This window comes from Lactuca sativa, chromosome 3 (genome assembly GCF_002870075.4).
Source record: "Lactuca sativa cultivar Salinas chromosome 3, Lsat_Salinas_v11, whole genome shotgun sequence".
Lineage (NCBI taxonomy): Eukaryota > Viridiplantae > Streptophyta > Magnoliopsida > Asterales > Asteraceae > Lactuca > Lactuca sativa.
In genome coordinates, this window is record NC_056625.2 from 249,051,779 (window position 1) to 249,072,290 (window position 20,512).

Sequence of the window (20,512 nt, forward strand, 5' to 3'; positions counted from 1 at the left end):
GTGTTCCATGATTTAATCGTTGCTTACCATAAGATTTTTATAGGTAGTGTTGTGGATGGCAGGGATACTTAAATGTTGATGAAGATGAAAAGATGGAAAGTAGAATGATTATGAAAGTAGAACGATTTTGTGGTATCGTAATTGTTAGTGTTTATTTAACTTTTAATATATTTTTTTCGGTTTGTAAGTTTTGATTTATTGTGTTCTTTTGGAACTTTAATCACACGATAGATTTGGATATATTTTGGTTTTTTTGGAACTTTATAGTAATCCTTCCTGTTTCTTTGAATTATTCGTTTGAAACTACCTATTGATAGTGTGTATTTTTCCAGTGTGGGGGTAATCCAGGAATTCGGAACGACAAAGCTAAATAAGCAACCCCATTGACATCGCTACATGATCCACACATTTTTCTAGAAAGCGGATTGATTGATTGCCAAATTTTATTAATTTCTAATCTTCGCGCCTTATAATATACTTAATATGAGTTACTCAAACGATAATTGTGACTATAAAAACAGATGAAGAAAGAAAACAGACAACCCAAATAATAATTTCTTAAACAACTCTCAAAAGTGATAACATAAACCAAAAACAACAGCATAATAGTGTCTACATAACAATAAAACCTCCTGTTATGTTCTCAAAATCTATTTCATAATCAACCAAAAAGAGTTGCAGACTCAATAAATATACTTTTAAAATCCTGCAAAAGCTTTCTTCCCAGTGCTACCAGAAGATCCTGCTGGGATCACCTTCAACACATTGAACCTCACAGTCTTTGACAAAGGTCTGAAAAAAAAAACAAACATTCAAATGTTAATCACAGCATCCTACTTCTACTTCAGTTTAAACCAATATAAACAAAATCTAAAACACAATCCACCCTTTATAACCCTAGATCATGCTATTTTCAAAGTACAAAGCTTTTATAAGAAAAAATAAAAACAGAATGGATGAGAGATGTAATTTTTAAAACAGACCTGCATTGACCAATGGTGACGTGGTCACCTTCCTTCACACGGAAACAAGGTGAAATGTGAGCAGGAGTGTTGGAGTGCCTCTTCTCATATCTATTAGAACGAAAAACATCAGTAATTAGCGCTAAAATGGTAGAATCAAAGTTACAGATTCGGATGTTACCTTTGGTATTTCTTGATATAGTGAAAATAGTCCCTTCGAACAATGATGGTCTTCACCATCTTTGCACTGTGGCATGTTCCAGTTAGAATACGGCCTCTAATGGAGACATCACCGGTGAAAGGACACTTCTTGTCGATGTAAGTACCTGAAATCAACGACATGTACAAGATTTGGGTAAATATAAAGTGGTATTGATTCAATTTCATCTATTTCGTTTCATACTGATCTAAGATATGTCAGACGCCTTTCTATAGATTCAACGATTCTACGATAACAAATCAAATGATTTAACATATAAGAATTTGGTGAGAATACCTTCGATAGCTTCTCGTGGTGTCTTGAATCCAAGACCAACACTCTTCCAGAATCTGTTGCCACCCTTTCCAGGCCTCTTTCCTTTCCCACTTTTCTTCGAGCTAATGAAACATTGCATAGATCGATCAAATTAGATTAAACATTAAGCAAAAGTTCGATAAATTAACACAATTCTAGAGGTTTAGGGTTTGTTTCTAACCAGAGAAACACTTTGGGTTGCTTCAAAAACGCCTTCTCGGTCTATGAATAAATGCAGAAAACGAGTAAGAAAACGTAAAATGTTATTATCAAAACAGAGAGTGGAATCTACTAGACTACATACCTGTTCAGCCATTGTTGAGGAGGGAATGCGAGCTCAGAAACGGCGTACACAAGAGAGAAAATCAGTAAGAAACCCTAGAGAACAAGACGTTGTTTCTTTATTTAAGGATGTGTTAGGAGTTGGGTCTGCTGGGCCTTATATTGGGCTGGGCTTAACTCTTGAGCAATATCAAGCAATATATTGTTTTATTGTCTGGACTATGGAATATTGACGTATGGTCAAATGACCACAACATGTTTTTAAAATAGAAAATATAAATGTGAGTTTGAAGTGGAAACTTGTCAAGAAAAAAAAAATATCATTTATACTTAGGACGCGATAAAAATTTTGGAGTCTCTTATCAATGGTTGAAAATCTTTCACGAATAAAATATTGTTAGTACCTCACGATTTAATTCTTGCTACGTGATGGTTTTAAGAACGATTGTGATAAAAATTGTTGTTGCAATTTATGCTTTTCTCATTTGAGGCTAGATTAATTCCTTAACACACTACATCTTAGTTCATTATATATGCATTTATACGTGAATAATTGGGCTTAGAGTATACTCAGATTCTTATAATCATACATCATATCATACATATACAGTTTACATTTTTTCTTAAATCTCATGCATTTGAAACCCTTTTGTTAACTTCCTCAAACCACATTCATTTGAAACCCTGTAACTCAAAAGTTTTCTTAATTATGATTTAGCACTCAAAACTTTTATAACTTATATTATGTTTAATTAGCATTTAGTGAAAAATTTATTATAAAAATGTCAATCTTTTGGGAAGACATGCATACAAATCATATACAAATTTCAGAAAGAAAACAAACTTAAAGGTTTTTGTGTTGAATTGAGGTCTTATAACCACTTTTGAAGATATGCTACTATATTAGAGGTTTTAATTTGTAAATTTGTTATACTAATTTTTATTTATATTTTCTTTGTTTTTGGATTATTATAATACAGTCGTTGTATATTGTGGTTTAATCGTTAATATATTGATCATATGTTATATAGGGTGATGTCAAAAATATTTAATTAAATATTTCAAATATGTTTTTTTTGGAATTATACCGTTTCAAAAAGATAATTAATTAAAACTCATATATATTATACTTTCCATCTCTCTCTCTCTCTCTCTCTCTCTCTCTCTCTCTATATATATATATATATATATATATATATATATATATATATATATATATATATATATATTATAATAGAGGTCAAAACACTTCAACTTAAATCCATTTAAAATCTAATATTTTAAATGTTTTTTAATAATGATTGTAAAAATTTCAACATGTGTTAATTAATTGATTGATTAATAAAAAATATTAATGTTTTGAAACTCCTAACTCTTAAACTTATATTATTTAATTTATTAGTTAACTAAAATATTTTTCTTAACATTTTTATGTTTGGTTACTCATATTTTTTTATGTAATTAGAAAACAAGGTGTACATAGAATGACTACTTCAATTTCACATAGAAATCGATACCACTAGATATGTATGTTGTCTTTAACCGGTGGTAGGAGATCCACATACCCCTTTTAATTATTTTTACTAATGCTTAGTAATATCTTTTTTATATTCTTATTCACCTTAAATTTTTAGGTACAAATTAAGGAAGAGGATTCTTGGCGCACCAATATAAAGTCAAACGTACGCCTTGCAAAATATGTGATTAAAATTAAATATCATATTTACTAATCGACTTATTTTAAAACTCTTGATGACATTTATGTATAATGATATATTTTGTATGACTTCATTCTTAATTTCAATGTTTAATATTTGAAAGTTCATGTATGAAACCTTGGATGTTTTGGTGTAATATAAATAGTGTAATACAAAGTTTATTAGTTCAATATTGTTTATTAATAGTTCATTCAAAACACTTATTTCCTATATTATCCAAAAAATATTATCGGACATAAGAAAAGTAGATTATATTAATGTTATAAAAAAAAACTTATAATATATATTGGATATTATAAAAGTAAAAGTAAAGTTTATAAGGTATGAACTATATTAGATAGTATCAAAATATAAATTGATGAATTTTTATGTTATCTGATAATTCGTTTAATACCCAAACATGACTAAAAACGTAAATTTCAACATATTTCTATTTTTCTCCATAATTATTTTAACCACTTAAATGCATTCTTGCGCAACGCACGAGGTTACGCCTAGTATACATATATTTGTAAGGAATATGAATGTATAACATACATAGATACTAATATAAAAGCATAGCCGCATTCAATGAAGAAAATCCCAAATTATATATATTTTTGAATAACATGTATTCATAGATGAATATACTATTCATATGCAAAGACTTCATATTTACAAATGAATAAACTTTTAAAAGCCAGTGGGCTAAAATTAATTTCAACCTTAAAATATACAAATTTATAATATGTCTAAATGTTATCAATTGGAGTATTCATCTGTGAAGAGTAAGTATTCATAAATTAATAAACTTCACAAACGATAAAAACTAGACAATATTTCTGAAATGGTCCATGTGCTTTAAAAAAATATACCGCAAATGGTTATTTGAGGAAAATCTTACATAAATGGTCCTCATGAGAATTTCTTGTGTAGATGGTTCTTAAGATTGAAAACTCTTAGGTCCCGTTTAATAATTGCTGACTGAGAAAGTACTAACTGAAAAAGGTTTGTTTGGGTAAGAAATCATGACTGAGTAAGAAACCATGTTGTTTGATTGTATATATGACTGATGAAAATTGATCATTTACCCTGGTGCTCTATACAGTAGGCCTGTTAATGAGGCGGGTTTGGGGCGAATCACCATTGATCCAAACCCTTTTAAAATTTTGAAAGCATGATCTGCCCCGATTCGTTAACCCTCAGGCTTTTGAATAATCAAATATGTACCCGTATCTACCGATTCAACGAATACCTGATCCAATAACACGACCATTTTACAATAATAAATTTACATAATTTGATGCGTGCCACAAAGTAATATTTCTCAATAAAGAAGATAAAATGTATACTAAAACAAGAATTACATTACTAAAACTCAAAATCAAATACAACAAACAATACTTAATACTCAAAATACAATACAATAAAAATTACATTTAATTCGACATCGACTTGAATACTTTCTTGTTTCTTTGAGGGTAGCGAATCTTGTGTAGTTACCATAGCCTCTACAGTTTCAGCTAGCATGGACGAACGCCATTCATCAATTATTCTTCTTCCAACATTAAATGCAACCTCAGATGCAACACTGGTTGTTGGAACAACTAAGATGTCTCGTGCAATTTTAGCTAAAGTAGGATACTTGGCACTATTAGCTTTCCACCAATTTAGGATATTAAATGACTCGCTTCTTGGAAAGAGAGGTTCTTCTAAATGTATCTCTAACTCGGTTTTACGTGTAACAACTACATTCGATTTCATCTCATACCAAGAATCAAACCCACTTAATTCATCATCATTGGAATGTACCTCATTTGAAAAGACAAACTTCTTGGCTTGATTCTACTTTTGAATGAGATAAATAGTCTTCATAGTCATTAAAGAGATCAAAGACAACATTGCGAACATTTTCAATATATGGAGCAGTAAGAAAAGAATGGATCTTGTTGTAGTAATACCCGACCAAACTCATTTTGTACCTAGGATCAAGTACAACAACAACTAATAAAATCAAGCAACATTCATCCCAATATTTTTTAAACTTTAACTTCATTGGGGCAGCCATCTTTTGCAAAAAAATCATATTCACTAGTCTCCCACTTCATCATATGCAATTTAATATTACATACATTAGCAAAAAAACAAAAAAAAAACAAAAAAACAAAAACAAAAAACACTTGATGTAGGATAAGAAGTACCAGAAAACCTATTTGTTGCATAAGAAGTACCAGAAAACCTATTTGTTGCAAAACTGTTCTAAGCAATTACTTATCACTTGGGAAACTTTCCACTCATTATTAGTTGGATTAAATTTATAATTTTGATCTGTTTATGCCAAACGCCAAAATACCTCTTTCATTTCTAGAGCACTTTGAATCATCAAAAAATTTGAATTCCATCTGGTGGGGTAATCCATTTCAACTTTTTTCTTATCTTTAAGCTTGCATTGAGTTTTTGCATTATTAAAATATTGTGTAGCAAATGGAGAACGCTTCAAGTACTTTATAGTTTCTCTAGCCTTGTGAATGAATTCACCAACAACTTTTAACCCATCTTGAACAATCAAGTTGAGAATATGAGCACTACAACAAACATGAAATAACTTTCCTTCCAATGGGACAACCAACCTCTCAAACTACTCACTGTTACATCATTGACACTAGCATTATCTAGCATCATGGAGAACAACTTTCTTTCAAGTTTCCAATCTAATATGTAGTCAATAACGTGTCTAAAAAGAGTTTCTCTGTCATGAGGATATTCTATACAACGATAAGCAAGTATTTTGTTACTTAAGTTCCAATCATCATCAATAAAGTGAGATGTTAAGCATATGTAACCACTATTTTGATGACCAAATGTCTAAATATCAGTAGTGAGAGAAACCATACCTGGTAACATCTCCAATTATTTGCATAGCTTCTCTTTTTCGATTGTATGAACTTGAATTATATAAGAATGTATTTCTGCATTTTAGATGACATTGTGGTTGAAGACCATTCACAAAATACTAAAAATACTCAAGTTCACACATGTTGAATGGATAGTTGTGCTTGATCACCATCTTTGCAAACTCCATTATACTTTTCTGCTTATTGAACTTGAAATTTTCAACAAAAACTGTATTATCATAAACATTTTTCTTCATAGACAACATATATTTACCAATATCTTTTTTTTTCTTCCGGTGCATCTAGGTAAATGATTTCTTAACTGATTTGTTGTAGATTTAGAACATGAAACAAGTTTCTTTTTACAGTGCTTACATTTTTCACTTCACTCCCATCTTGATTTATAACTTTACCAAAATCCTTCCATACATCAGATGTCAATCTTCTTCTTTTTGCAAAATTTTCCTCATTGTCTGCTACATTCCCCTGAGCTTGAGCATCAACATCTACAACATTATCGATCTTGTCATTATGAGCGTCCACATCTATGTCACACCCCCAAACCAGAACGGCGAAATCGTTCGAGGGCGGATGACTTCATGTAGTATCATAACAGTTGAATACATAGTAAAGAAAGTAAACACAACCATCATATATATAATTTAAAAGTTACATTGTTGAATGATACTTGTTTTAAAAACAAATTACAATATGATGAAAAAATGAGTTTTAAAACTGACGTCTTAGCATCACTTCTCCAAAAGCTGAAGTTTACCTGTATTATTAAATCCCTGAGAAATACAAGTAGATTTGAAAGAGTAGATCAGCATTTAAGCTGGTGAGTTCATAAGTATTTAATGTCAATATTTGTATAAATTTGTATGAAATTATTTGTAGATGTTTGAAAACTCCTAGAAAATCTCATATTTCCTACTAGTATAAAAGTAGTCTTCTACCAAGACCCGACTGTTTTTGAATGTTTGCTTCTATAAATCCAGTACTTTTCCATAAGTGTGTGATAGTTTTAAAAGTTCCAAAACTGTAATGCAATAGTGTTTTTCATGCCTAGAATGGTACACTTATGTATGTATAAAATCACTACGACATTTGATAACCCCGTAAATCAACGTGTTTTTAATACTCCATGTGAGTTTTATAACCATGCTATTGACCCAGACTGCCTGTAGCAACGTTCTTCAGGCGTTGGAATTTTATGACGTTTGTCACCCCAAACTTGCCGGTCTAACTGTAGCTAACAGTTTAGGTGTATACACAAGTATCACGCTCTCCCTACAAGAGATTATGGTATATAATACAGGACTTTAATTGCATACTTGAAAATACGTGAAGTTGAATGTCTCACAAAACTTAGTATCAAACAGATTTATGTATGAAAAGTCCATTTGTTATTGTATATGAAAGTATTTACTTGATATAGTACTCATAGTACGTAAAATTTTATGAATATCTAGAAAACTATACATATTATAGTTTTTATAAATGTGTGATTCGTTTGTATGATAAACCCTAGTGCAATATTGACTTTGTATGCAAGTATAACATTTGTAATAATATTATTGAACATTCATACGCAAAATATAAATAAAGTGTTTGAGATTTATATAACAACATGTTTTATTCCAAAAAGACAAAGTGTTATCGAGATATGTTGTATGAGAACATTTTCGTATGATAATTATAAATCACATGTGATTGATTATAACAAAAAGTATAGCAAGAGATTGATGTTTTTCACACGAGGATAATCGTGTGTTTACTTGTATTCTCCCCCCCCCCCCCCCCCATCCCCCTTAAAAGTGTATAAAAGCATTTACAAAGCATTTGAAAACGTAGTTATAGCGGTATGAACTCACCTGATAAATTGAAGAAGGTGAGACAAAAACCGAGCAGAACTTTGATAGGAGAAAGCGGATTTCTTGGGATTCTCAGGAATCTCGGGATTGTAAAACCTTCCTTCGGAACTTGGATGTGAAGACCGGGGATTCAGGATATTTCTTGCACGCAAAACGGAGTAAAAACGCAAGAGGAGGAGAGAAAATGAGCAATAATGCCCGAAACCCTCGCATCCCTTTTATAGGGGCTGGAAACCCTCGGTACGCTGGGCGTACTCTAGGAGTACGCGGGGCGTAACTTCGGAGTCGTCACTGCTTACGTCTCGGACCTGATGGCCGATGGGAGAGCTGTTGACCGATGGGACGAGGCCCTTATCGCCTGGTACGCGGGGCGTAATTTGAATTCACAAACTTCTAAATTACGTAACTTTCGCGTACGAGCTCTGTTTTTTGCGTTCTTTATATCCACGCGTAGGTGAGAATGTACTCTACAACTTTGATTTAGACTTTGTTGGCTAGTTTTGAATTTATTTTTATAATTTTAATAGGTCGGGACACGAAAAGTCCGTTTAAAATCCATAACTTCTTCATCTGATGTTCGTTTCTGTCAGACTTTTTACCGTTGTGCTACCATTGACGAGATCTTCGATTCTCATTTAGGTTGTGTCTTCTAAAAATCGTTCGATCTTTATTTCGAGTTTTTAGCTGTCTACCACTATCCCAAAACTTCGCAAAATCATAACTTCCTCATACGAAGTCAGATTTAGGCGTTCTTTTTATGTATGTTCACGGTTTAATGATATCTATGACTTTCATTTAGATACCTAAGACTAATAAGTATTTTATTGAAATTTCTCGTTTATGTTTAACTGTATTGACGGTTTTGCTGTGAAGCTTAGGTTGGTCATAACTTCCTTGTTATAACTCGGATTTTAATGTTCTTTATATTTCTGAAACCCTTGACACAATATCTATCATTTATGAAATCCAGTAGATGACTTTTGAACATTTTATTTTTGACAATAATTTCATTATATCAAAAGATGTTACAATTCTTGACTTTTTTGTCATTACATTGATTCGAAATATCGGGTTGTCACAATCTATAACATTTTCGATACCTCTTTTGTCATCCATCTCCTGTCATCATTAATTTTGTCACAATGATGTTTTTTAACACTAAAAATGCCAAACAAAATAGAGTATAGCTAATCGGTTTTAAGGAAGAAAAAAAAGGACTGATAAGCCAAGAGGGGTAAGGGGTGGACTGATTTGTAACAATAAAAGTTTTATACTAAAAAATAACCAAACAAAATATTGAAATTTTAAAAGGTTATTAGTAATATTACTTAAGCCAAAAAAAAAGACTTGAGCTGATCGATTTTTCATAATAAAAATACTAGTGTAATAGTATTACTTACGTGTTAATGAGTCGAGATGAAAGGGTCACATATGAATTGATCTGAATTGAACTTGTGATTGTTGCTGATGGCTTGAATAATGAATATTGCCAACGGGTGAGAGAGTGGAAAGAACTTGGTAATTAAGGTAAAGACATATCACTGATGAAATGGTGAATGCTCGAAGATAGTATGACGCCATGATCGATGATTGTCTTTAACGAATATTAGTTTTAGAAATCAAAGAGTCGTGTAACATAATCTAAAGGAAATAAGGTTAGAGTGGCGGTGGGTTTTTTGGGAAATCATAAGACATATAGGTGTTGTTTGTTTTTTTCCGAGGCAAAATGTCTGCAGTCTACAGACCATATTTGTAGACCTCTACAGTAGAAGAGGTGGACCAAACGTCTGCAGTCTGAAAGAAAAAGATTGTTTGTTTTTTAACATTTGCTGGCTGCTAGAATAAACTAAAATCAAACTAAACTGATTTAAAAAAAAAAATTAAAAGAGTTTTTCAATAATTTTATGACTTTATTATAGATAATTAACAAATGTAGATCTACCTTTTATGTATTATTGTATAAAAATAAAAATAAAATGGTACGTATTAACGTATATATTTAATAAAAACCAACAAATTTTAGTCGCAAAGTTATATATAAACATTGTAATTAGGGATAAAAAAATTAATACATAAAATAGATGGAAATAAACTTTAATTTTAAATGAATATTTTAAAATTTTTCATTTTACTTTTTCAATTAAATAAATTAAAGACTGAACATAAATATTTTCCCAAGAAATGAATGATGTTTCATTAAATAAAATTTTATAATATATGACACAAAAATATAAGACAATATTGAGATTTTTTTTTCATATCTATATAATAGCTCCAATAACCATTATTATAATCAAATTTTTATTTATAAATTTGTTACAAATATCATGATTGTGTCATCAAACTTTTTTTCTTTAAGTATTGTAACTTTTTTATTAAAATTTTATTATCATACATAAAATTGGAGTAAATATAATTTAAAAAAAAAAAATGAAAACAAACAAACAAACAAACAAATATATATATATATATATATATATATATATATATATATATATGTGTGTGTGTGTGTGTGTGTTTGTGTGTTTTTAAGTTAGAAGATGTATGAAAAGGATGCGCAGACCTTTTTAGGTCTGCAGTCTTAAAAAAAAACAGTCTGCAAAGCCTAATGTCTACGTGTGGTTTGCGCGGCGCAGATAAAAGAGGGCAAGAAGATATGCAGGCAAAAAACAAACATCACCATAGTCTTTTAGATAAGAGTAATTACGATTAGAAAAAAAAAACGTAAAAAGATTATTTCATTTTGCTGTCAAATATTATATATATATATATATATATATATATATATATATATATATATATATATATATATATATATATATATATATATATATATATATATATATATTAACTTAAACGGAACGGGATATAAATGGTGTGAATCATCATTGATCCATACCCAACCTTTTTAATAAAAAGGTTAATGGGTACTTGTCCTAAATGGGTAAACGAATCCAAAAAACAAATCCAAACCCGTAAAATTCATACGGGTTTAGACTGAATCAGGGTCAAAACTTGCTCCATTGACAGGTCTATTATATAGTGATGGATGAAGTTGTTGAAGAGTTATACAAACATAAAAATTGTCATATAAAATATAAATTATGCACAAATCATTTAAAAATCCAAATAAAAATTATAAAATGAATCGTCTTTGAATGAGTTGTACTCAATACACATATTTCTTCAAATAAAACACATATTTTTACAGTGAATCATTTTTTCTATATATAAAAACATATTTTAATAACATGCAGTCATAAGGAACAACTTATTTACCAAAAAAAAAACTAAAAAATCGTTGGACCTTTAACTCTTGGAACAAATGATTTTTCTATATATAAAAACATATTTTAATAACATGCAGTCATAAGGAACAACATATTTACCAAAAAAAAAACTAAAATATCGTTGAACCTTTAACTCTTGGAATAAATGATACATACTTTTATTTGACCATATGCATTTTCTACTCATTCACGGTGAGAGCGAACAAGATGACATGTTATCAAGAAAAAAGATGCAAACGACTCTGTTATCGACCATCTATGATAAAAAAAAAAAGCAATCCAAAAGGCTTTTGTTCTTTAGTACCTATCATCAACAAAAGAAACTTAAATCCAAAAGGCATTCCAACCCAATAGTTGATTGGACTCGACATGTTGTTATTGTATATGTTATCTGTTTATGTGTTGGTACTTTGAGGGTTTCACTAAGCTTTGGCTTACAATTTTGGATTATATTTCAGGTATTTCGGATGAGCGCAGGAAGGCGAAGGCGTGACCATACTCATCCTCTTGTTTATGATTTATGGTTTTGGAAGACTCTGATGTTCGAAAATTTTGAAAACTATGTTTGTAAACAATTTGTGAATTTGGGTTGGTTTTAAAAAGTTTAAATTTCTTGTGATTTTTATGGATGTTATAGAACTGAAACTCAAAGTCCAGCTACAAAATAGGAAGATGAGGACTATGATCAACAAGCTAAAAGGTTTGTATTTATTGTTCCTTTGCTTCTCTATGATGTATATTTTAATATAAGGTCAATCTTCATAACTATACTATTATGCAATGCTTCCCATGTTGCAATATACTTATTATTTTATCTATAATAGCAATTCATAACCCACAATAGCAACGCACTTGCACTTTTTTTTACTGATAACAGCAATGTATTTTACGTACATGATAGTATTATACTTTCATTTGTTCACACATAACATAAACCGCTAATGATTGCAAACATCTACTTTTTTACTTTTATTTCGTTTTTAAGCATCGTATTTTCAGAGTCAACCAATTATAGCGTCATACTTTCGTGACCCATCAAACATCAACAAAAATATCTGACCCGTGCAATGCATGAGCCTCTTTAATAGTTTAAATCATTCCATTTTAGATAATTTTGATTTATTAAACAAACTCTTAGAATTATATGACAATCCTTAAGTTTCAAGAGGTCTCACCCAAAGGTCCCTAAGATTTTAGAGAATTCTAGAAAAACCTAAGAGAAATTAAAATTTTGTGGAGCACTTCAGAATGCCTCCCCTTGATTTTAGCCTTTTAAGAAGGGTATTATAAGGAGGTGGCTATCACTTGTGGATGCAACTCATAAATCATAATCCACAATCACTTACGAGGAGGGGGAGCCTAAAATTTCTTCCTAACAAGTGAATCTAAAAAATAGCTTTTTTTAATTTTATTATTTATTTATTTACTTACTTTTTTTGTATATATGAGAATAGAGTTTGAAATCTAATTTTAAGATACACAAAAGAAAAACACAAAAGCCCGTAGATGCAAATCATGTTACGAAGTTAATGATTGAGAGAGGAACTTAATGTTGTGAGATAGAGTTTCTTATCAACATGTATTGTTTACCACATGAAATGAACAATCATTGGAAGTTTTGGGTTTTATGAGGTTAAGAGGGGTGGCCTCTAATTCTGGTACTTACAACATTGTAAGTATAACGTCGTTAGTAGCCACATCTTTTTTATACTTGTTGACTTCAAAACTTCCATTGTTTTGTCCATTTCACAAAGTAAACAATTAAAAATCATCAATTAGTAAAATCCATCTAACAACAACAAGAACCTCATTAAGTTGATAACACCCTTTGCGTAGTATATAAAATATGAGAACTCCATCTCACAACATCAATATCTTGTTGTCCTCCATTTCCTAAAGCATTTAAGAGATGTAATACGAACATGATAGTAATCCCTACGAGATAAGACACAAAGACCATGAAACATAGAGGTGTAAATGACAATATTAGGTATGATGCTTTCGTCAAATGACCATTTATATGTACAACTTTAGAGCATCATCTACATTTTGGTCCTTCCAAAGATTATTGATGATAGTGCTATATGTTACCAGATCAGGTTTATAACTCCTTCCAATTATTAATTGCCATATCGTCTTGGTTAAATTTGTTAAACCCTTCTAAAAATAATGGTGTGCATGCATGGATAACCTCTTCAACCAACTTTTTAAATAATCTTTTTGCTCTTTAGTATTTGAAATTTAAATCTTAATGACACATCCAATCACCGTATTAGTATTTAAATTTTAGATTGGTTTTGTTCATTCATTTTTAAAATATGAAAAGCAAATTGTGAAATAGAAGTTACAATATAAATCCGACTCCAAAACACCAACCATGAAGCACAAGAAATCAAAACAATATTCTCATAAGAACTTGTGGTGGTTTTTTTTCCAACCATAAGGACCATTTACGTAATTTTGTGTAAAAAAAACTAAAATATATGTATTGGGACAATAATTATAATTTGGGTTAGAAGTGTCAACTTGTTAAAGTTGAGGATGCAATTAGTAAGTATTGTAACAGACAATTAGAGTGTTAGAACTGTTTTCGTAGCTTCGTTCTTGTTAATTCTCTCTGTATAAATAGAAGGTATAGATGTAGTAAATGATTAACGAGAAATAATGATTCTTCTTTCAATCTTGTTACGCAATATGGTATCAGAGCTAATTTTTCCACATTTTTCTTCGATCGGTGATTTCTCTTGTTCAGAGATCATCTTCTTACTTTGATTCCATTTGATGATTTCATTGTTTCGAAATCATCTTGGTTCGATTTCGTTATTTGATGATTTCATAGTTTCGAAATCATCTTTTCCTCTTTGATTGTTGAAATTGATTGTTCAAATTCATCAATTCTTTCTCGATCTTTTTTATTCTTCTTGTTATTTTCAATGGTGAATCCAAATAATCCACTGAATAATGGAATTCTAGAACAAACATCTTCAAACGATCCATTTTACATCCATCATTCGGTTAATCTGGGATCAATTCTTGTATCACAAGTCCTTACAGGAGAGAATCACGCTTCTCGGAGTAGTTCTATGAAAATCACTTTATTAGCCAAGAACAAATTTGACTTTGTTGATGATACGATCCCACAACCAGATGTTACTGATCCTGAAAAATTGAAGTTATGGTTACGTAACAACAACATCATTATTTTATGGATACTTAACATAGTTTCTAAAGAAATTTATGCATCAATCATATATCTGGAGACAACTTCGGCTATCTGGAAGGAATTGTGTGCAAGGTTTCAACAAAACAATGGACCTCGTATATTTAAGATAAAAAGGAATCTCATGAATCTTACTCAAGGTAATGATTTTATTAGCATTTACTATACTAAACTCAAAATGATTTGGGAAGAACTGTCCAATTACAATGTTCAATGTACCTACAATGTTGTTAGAGATCTTGATTAAATAATGAGTTTTCTAATGGAGCTTAATGACAATTATGCTCAGATTAGGGGTCAAATTATGTTAATGGAACCAATTCCATCTGTTAATAGAATTTTTTCTTTGCTAATTCAAGAAGAAAGACAAAGAGATGTGAATGCAGGTCAACCTGATTCTGTTATAGCCTTCAATGTCAGATCAAATGTTAATCTCAATGAAAATTCCACAAAAGTTTAGACTCCAAATCGTAATCCAAATCAAAACAATTTCAAAAGTCGTAATTCTCCTTATTGTACTCATTGTAAACGAACTGGACACACTCAACAAAAGTGTTATCGCCTTCAGGTTTTCCACATGGTTATCGTACCAATTTTCAAGGTCAAAGTTCAAAGATCAATGTCGCTACTATTGATACTGGAGGAAGTCAAGTCCAAAATCCAATTGGTTCTGAAAATAATGATGTTGTGACTAGATTAACAAATGAACAATGTCAACAAATCATTGCAATGCTATCAGGAAAACTTGAATCTGTTAATGTTGTTTCTTCCAAAAATACCCCTGCGGGTAATCATTTCATTCTTACTTTGAATGAAGGTCTTTTTAAATCTAATGTTTGGATTCTTGACTCCGGGGCCACAAGTCATGTGTGTAATAACAAAGACATGTTTCATAATATGAGATATGCTACAAATACTAGAATTAGATTACCAAATCAACTTCTTATTCAAGTTGAAAAGGTTGGAAGTATTAAATTGAATGATCAGTTGGTGTTGCAAGATGTATTGTTTGTTCCTCAATTCGAGTTGAACTTGGTATATGTAAATTCTTTAACAGCTCATGACAAGGATTTAATGGTGAATTTGTATCATGATCATGCTATCATCAAGCATATTTCCAACAATAGTGTGATTGGCAATGGTGAAGTATTAGCTAGGTTGTACGTGCTGAAAGTGGAGGAAGTTCAAGGTTTTGCAAGTGTTGTTACTACACAAAGATGGAATCAACGTTTAGGTCATCCTTCTTTTAATAAAATCAAATGTTTAGACAATGTGTTGAATTGTGGAAACCATTTTACTTCAAATCTTTGTACTGTTTGTCCTATTGCAAAACAGAAGAGATAACCTTTCATTTCAGAAAATAATATCTCAAATACACTTTTTGAGTTGATTCATTGCGACATATGGGGGCCATATCATATTAATTCACACCAAGGTCATCAATATTTTATAACCATTGTAGATGATTACACAAGGTATACCTGGATCTATTTGATAAGGAATAAAAGTGAAGCACAAACAGTTATTCCTCAATTTTTCAGCATGATACATAGACAATTTGGTACAAATATTAAATCCTTTAGATCTGATAATGAAAAGGAGTTACTTTTTAGTGAATTTTTTAAGAAGGAAGGAATCTTACATCAGTTCTCATGTGTTGAAAGACCAGAGCAGAACTCAGTAGTTGAGAGAAAACACCAACACTTATTGAATGTGGCCCAAGCTTTGTTCTATCAAGCTCATATCCCTTCTATATATTGGATTTAATGTGTTCTTACTGCCACTTTTCTTATTAATAGAACTCCATCAAGGTCTATTTGGCATATTTCTTGTAACATCCTAATTTTCAAGACCAAAATTTTTGTTTTCAATTAAGTAACTTATAAAACAATTCACTGAAAAACATCAACGATTCATATTGTCACACCCTCAAACTGAAACGGCAGAAACTTTCGGGGGTGGATGACGGCTTGCGTAGTATCACAACAATTGCATCATAGTAATCAAAGTAAGCACAACCATTACATTGAATATATATAAAAGGTATTTACATCTGTTTGATTCATATTCATATGCATAAAAAGTATAACAAAATATAAAGACGTGACTCTATATGCTCTGTCTTCTCAAAAGCTGCGGAAGTACCTGTCTATTGATTTCCTAAGAATACAAGCGGTTTTGAAAAGGGTATCAACGTTAAGCTGGTGAGTTCATAAGCATGTTTTTGTAATGAAAACCTGTTAATGAATCAGTGAAAATGTTTGTATTTTTCCAAGAAAATCCAATATTTTCTAACATATAAGTTTGTTACAATGTTCCATAACGTACGAAAACTCTGGCTATCACCAGTATGTATAAAATGTTCTATTGGAAAACCCTGGTTACCACCAGTATGTATAATAGTTTCATTACTTAAAATAAAACCATGTATTTTATCCCCCGGAATCCTCATGTATAATGTATAGTAGTTCTATTAATTAAAATAAAACTAATGAAGAATGAAATTCCGTAAACAAAAGGTTAATTTATACTATTGTGATTCGTATAACCATGTTTGATATGACCTAGTGACCTTTACGACGTTCTTCAAGTGTCGGATATATGACATTTGTCACCCCAGGCATGCCTGCCTAACTGTAGCTAGCAGTTCATGTGTGGGATTGTCAGTCCCGAATAGATCTACTCAGAAATCTCACGCTCTCCCTTCAGGAGGCTCTGGTTATACTATGCTAGGATTTAGTTCAGTACCCCGAAGGATACAGACTGAATTAGTGTCTCACAATCCTGTATTAACTAGTTTATGTGTAGAGTTATGTTCTCATGTACTTAAAATCTGAATGTATGCCTTGTAGAATAAAGATAATTATACTTAAATAATTGTTTAGTAATGTACTCTTGTTATCCGAAAGATAGTAATGTATATCATAAACTAAGTCTATCATAGTTTATATGTCTGTAAATGTAAGACCGAGTATTTGAAATCCCAAACTATACATATTATAGTTTGTATGTATTGCTATGTACTTGGTTTGTGTACTGGTCTAAAACTGTGCAATTATACTAGTAAGTTAAAAAAAATATCCCTTATGCTCAGCATGTTACAAAAGGGATAAAATATCTAAATATTTTATGAAAATGTGGAAACCGTATGGTTGTATCAATTACATCAGTTTTAAGTGTATTAAAATTCTTTTTGTATAAATCCACAAAATCATTTGTGTTTAGCTTGTACTCTACCTTGGAAACATTAAAAACGGTAAAAGTAGGGGTATGAACTCACTGTTAGTTGCGTGAATGTGCCGGACAACGAGACTGTAAATGAAGACCCTCGAGTTGATATACGTGGCACTTAACAAGATCCTAATAATATTTAATTACATATACGCATATTATTAGTGAAACCATTATTTATAGTGTTGGAAAAACACTTGCTTTTGGTTTAGGAATGTTACCGGGACTCGATTGAATCGGAAAAGTAGGTTTGCAGTCAAGATTCACGATGTAAGGCTGATTACGACCGTGAAGGGGATTACGGTCGTGAACTATTCTCGGCCGTGAACAGTTTGCTGTTTATGAAGGGTTTACGACCTTTGAAGGTTTGAAGGGTTCTCGGCAGTGAAACCAAGAACAACGATACTGGATTCGATGAAAAACGTGTTTTAGACGCTCCAGAACAACACCCAAAGGTGATTCTTGATGATTTTCGGAAGAAAAGAGGGTATTTTGGTGTTTGCGGTTGAGAGGTTAGAGAGAGAATGGGGGAGTTTTCGACCAGAAAAGTGCAAATGAGGGGTAGGGGCTCATATTTATAGGGGGTTTCATGGGCGGTGGTGGGGGCCACCAGCCACTAGTCGTGAACGGGTTTACGACCGTGATCGGGTTCACGGCCGTGAACACCAATCACACCGGAAACTGCTGATTTTCGAAGGAAATTCGGGTTTTCGCGCGATTTTGGTTCCGACTCTCATATAAAATTTAATTATATTTAACTTAAATGATCTTTCCAAACCATAAGAACTTCACGGAACTAAATAAAATTAAAATTTATTAAACGGAAATCGGCTAACGGTAACTGAAAAAGGTTCGGGTTGTCACACATATCATTTCATAAAACCTTAGTCACGTATCTCAAAACCATAACATAAAATAGTAATAATGTAGAGTACAATCCCATGGATATCAAAGTGTGGAAATCATATGTGTGCGATGCGCCGCTACCATGCCGGCTCTTTCCCCTTCGCTGAAGAGGTACCTGAAACAAAACTGAAAAATGTAAGCACGAAGCTTAGTGAGTTCCCCCATCATACCACCTACCATACTATAAACATATTGTTAGGCATATTTGGGTGCCCCGCCTACCCTGTTAGGCATACCGGGGTACCTAACCTACCCTTGTCAGACATACCGGGGTGTCCGACCTACCCCTCCGGTTTGTCTCAACTGGTTACGGGGACTATTTCACCCCTACTACTTCCACATAATATCATAACATAAACATACTATCTAGCATAGATGGGTACTATACTACCCCTTTGGCCCTAACAACCGGTAATCGGGGACTATTCCCCTTACTACCACTATCATATATCATCATATTATACTAGCATGTAAAACACATCAGATGGTGGCAAACCCAAGTAATCATCACAGAGACAACTACTCGACAAACAATCCCTACTAGTGGGCGGCATTGTGGCCGTAGACCCACTTCTACTGGAAGGTAACTCACCTCGATGTCATAAAGTGTCTGAACTGTCCTTGCTGTCGGTATCAACCCCTCTCAGATCCTACACAAAACAATCATCCTTAATTATCAAATCCTTGTCAAAGTCAAAGTCAATGTCAACACATTGGTCAAAGTCAGCATCCAGTTGACTCAACTCACCGAGTTGGCTCCACAACTCGTCGAGTTCCGAAATCATGAAAACACCAAGACTTCGACCCTACCCACCGAGCCTTACAAGGGCCCGCCAAGTTCTCCTTTAAACAAAGTCGGGACATTCGACAACTTACTCGCCGAGTTCATCTTCATCCGAGTTAAGGTGTTTAGTCCTTCACTCGCCGAGTTCATCCTTGAACTCGTCAAGTTCATCTTCATCTGGTTGGGATATTTCCATGAACTCGTCGATTTCATCCTTGACCTCGTCAAGTACGTTGATCTTTAGGTCCATAATGAACCCAACTGGCCGAGTCTTCTTCCAACTCGGCACACTACCCGATATCAGAAGGGGTTTTAGGACAAATACGACCTGACTTGCAGAGTCACATAAGCGAATTGCCGAGTCCCTCTATGTCCAAAACTATTTAGTCGATTTCAGATGGTCCTAATGCATCCAAGACATAGATCTGACCTCCTAGGGTCCATATTACACGTAAAGCTACGAACTTGATGTTCATGCATGGGGTTTTTGGCTCAAAAGGCTCTAAAATGAGGTTTATATGGTGCATGGGACTCCCATGGTCATACATTTGGAACCTTTATGGCATGGGAAACCTTAATGGTTACAGATCTGAAGTCATACCCCTTTAGAACCACAAAATCCCGAATGTGGCTCTACTTAAGCTTAGAAAAGGTAGAAATTTTCCCTAACTAGAGATCTAAGAGATAAATGGTCAAGGTTGGAACTTTTTTTACCTTGAATAAGCTGGAAATGAAGCAAAACCTTTGGATCTAATTGCTTCTTCTGGAACCCCCAAGCTTCCATTTCTTTCTTCAAGCTTCAAACAACCAAAAACACACAAAAATGACTCAAGAACACTCCAAATGCTTTAGGATTTC

General features: G+C 32.2%; 2 protein-coding genes across 3 annotated transcripts; one reads left to right on the forward strand and one right to left on the reverse strand.

Moving 5' to 3' along the window:
* Nucleotides 1-537: 537 nt before the first annotated feature.
* Nucleotides 538-1,897, reverse strand: LOC111885021 (40S ribosomal protein S11-1). Its single transcript, XM_023881317.3, has 6 exons — nt 1,781-1,897; nt 1,658-1,698; nt 1,459-1,559; nt 1,144-1,288; nt 984-1,073; nt 538-792 (listed from the first exon to the last, which is right to left on the reverse strand). Exons 1-6 carry the CDS (start codon nt 1,790-1,792, stop codon nt 699-701), a joined length of 483 nt encoding a protein of 160 aa, XP_023737085.1. The 5' UTR covers nt 1,793-1,897; the 3' UTR covers nt 538-698.
* A 12,296-nt stretch (nt 1,898-14,193) lies between these two features.
* LOC122197199 (uncharacterized) lies at nt 14,194-16,084 on the forward strand. Of its 2 annotated transcripts, XM_042900731.1 has the most exons (3): nt 14,194-14,873; nt 15,302-15,520; nt 15,791-16,084. In XM_042900731.1, the coding sequence occupies exons 1-3, from the start codon at nt 14,447-14,449 to the stop codon at nt 16,075-16,077; spliced, it is 933 nt and encodes a 310-aa protein (XP_042756665.1). In that variant the 5' UTR covers nt 14,194-14,446; the 3' UTR covers nt 16,078-16,084. The 2 variants fall into 2 exon arrangements, with proteins under 2 accessions (XP_042756665.1, XP_042756664.1); XM_042900730.1 differs by having other exon boundaries at nt 15,302-16,084.
* The last annotated feature ends 4,428 nt before the right edge of the window (nt 16,085-20,512 follow it).

Coding starts and splice junctions, on each gene's coding strand:
- LOC111885021 (XM_023881317.3), bottom strand. Junction 1,560..1,657: donor CAACCCAAAGTGTTTCTCTG/GTTAGAAACAAA, acceptor ATGTTTCATTAG/CTCGAAGAAAAGTGGGAAAG. Junction 793..983: donor GTCACCATTGGTCAATGCAG/GTCTGTTTTAAA, acceptor TTTTTTTTTCAG/ACCTTTGTCAAAGACTGTGA.
- LOC122197199 (XM_042900730.1), top strand. CDS start 14,447: ATGGTGAATCCAAATAATCCACTGAATAATGGAATTCTAGAACAAACA. Junction 14,874..15,301: donor TCTCATGAATCTTACTCAAG/GTAATGATTTTA, acceptor TATCGCCTTCAG/GTTTTCCACATGGTTATCGT.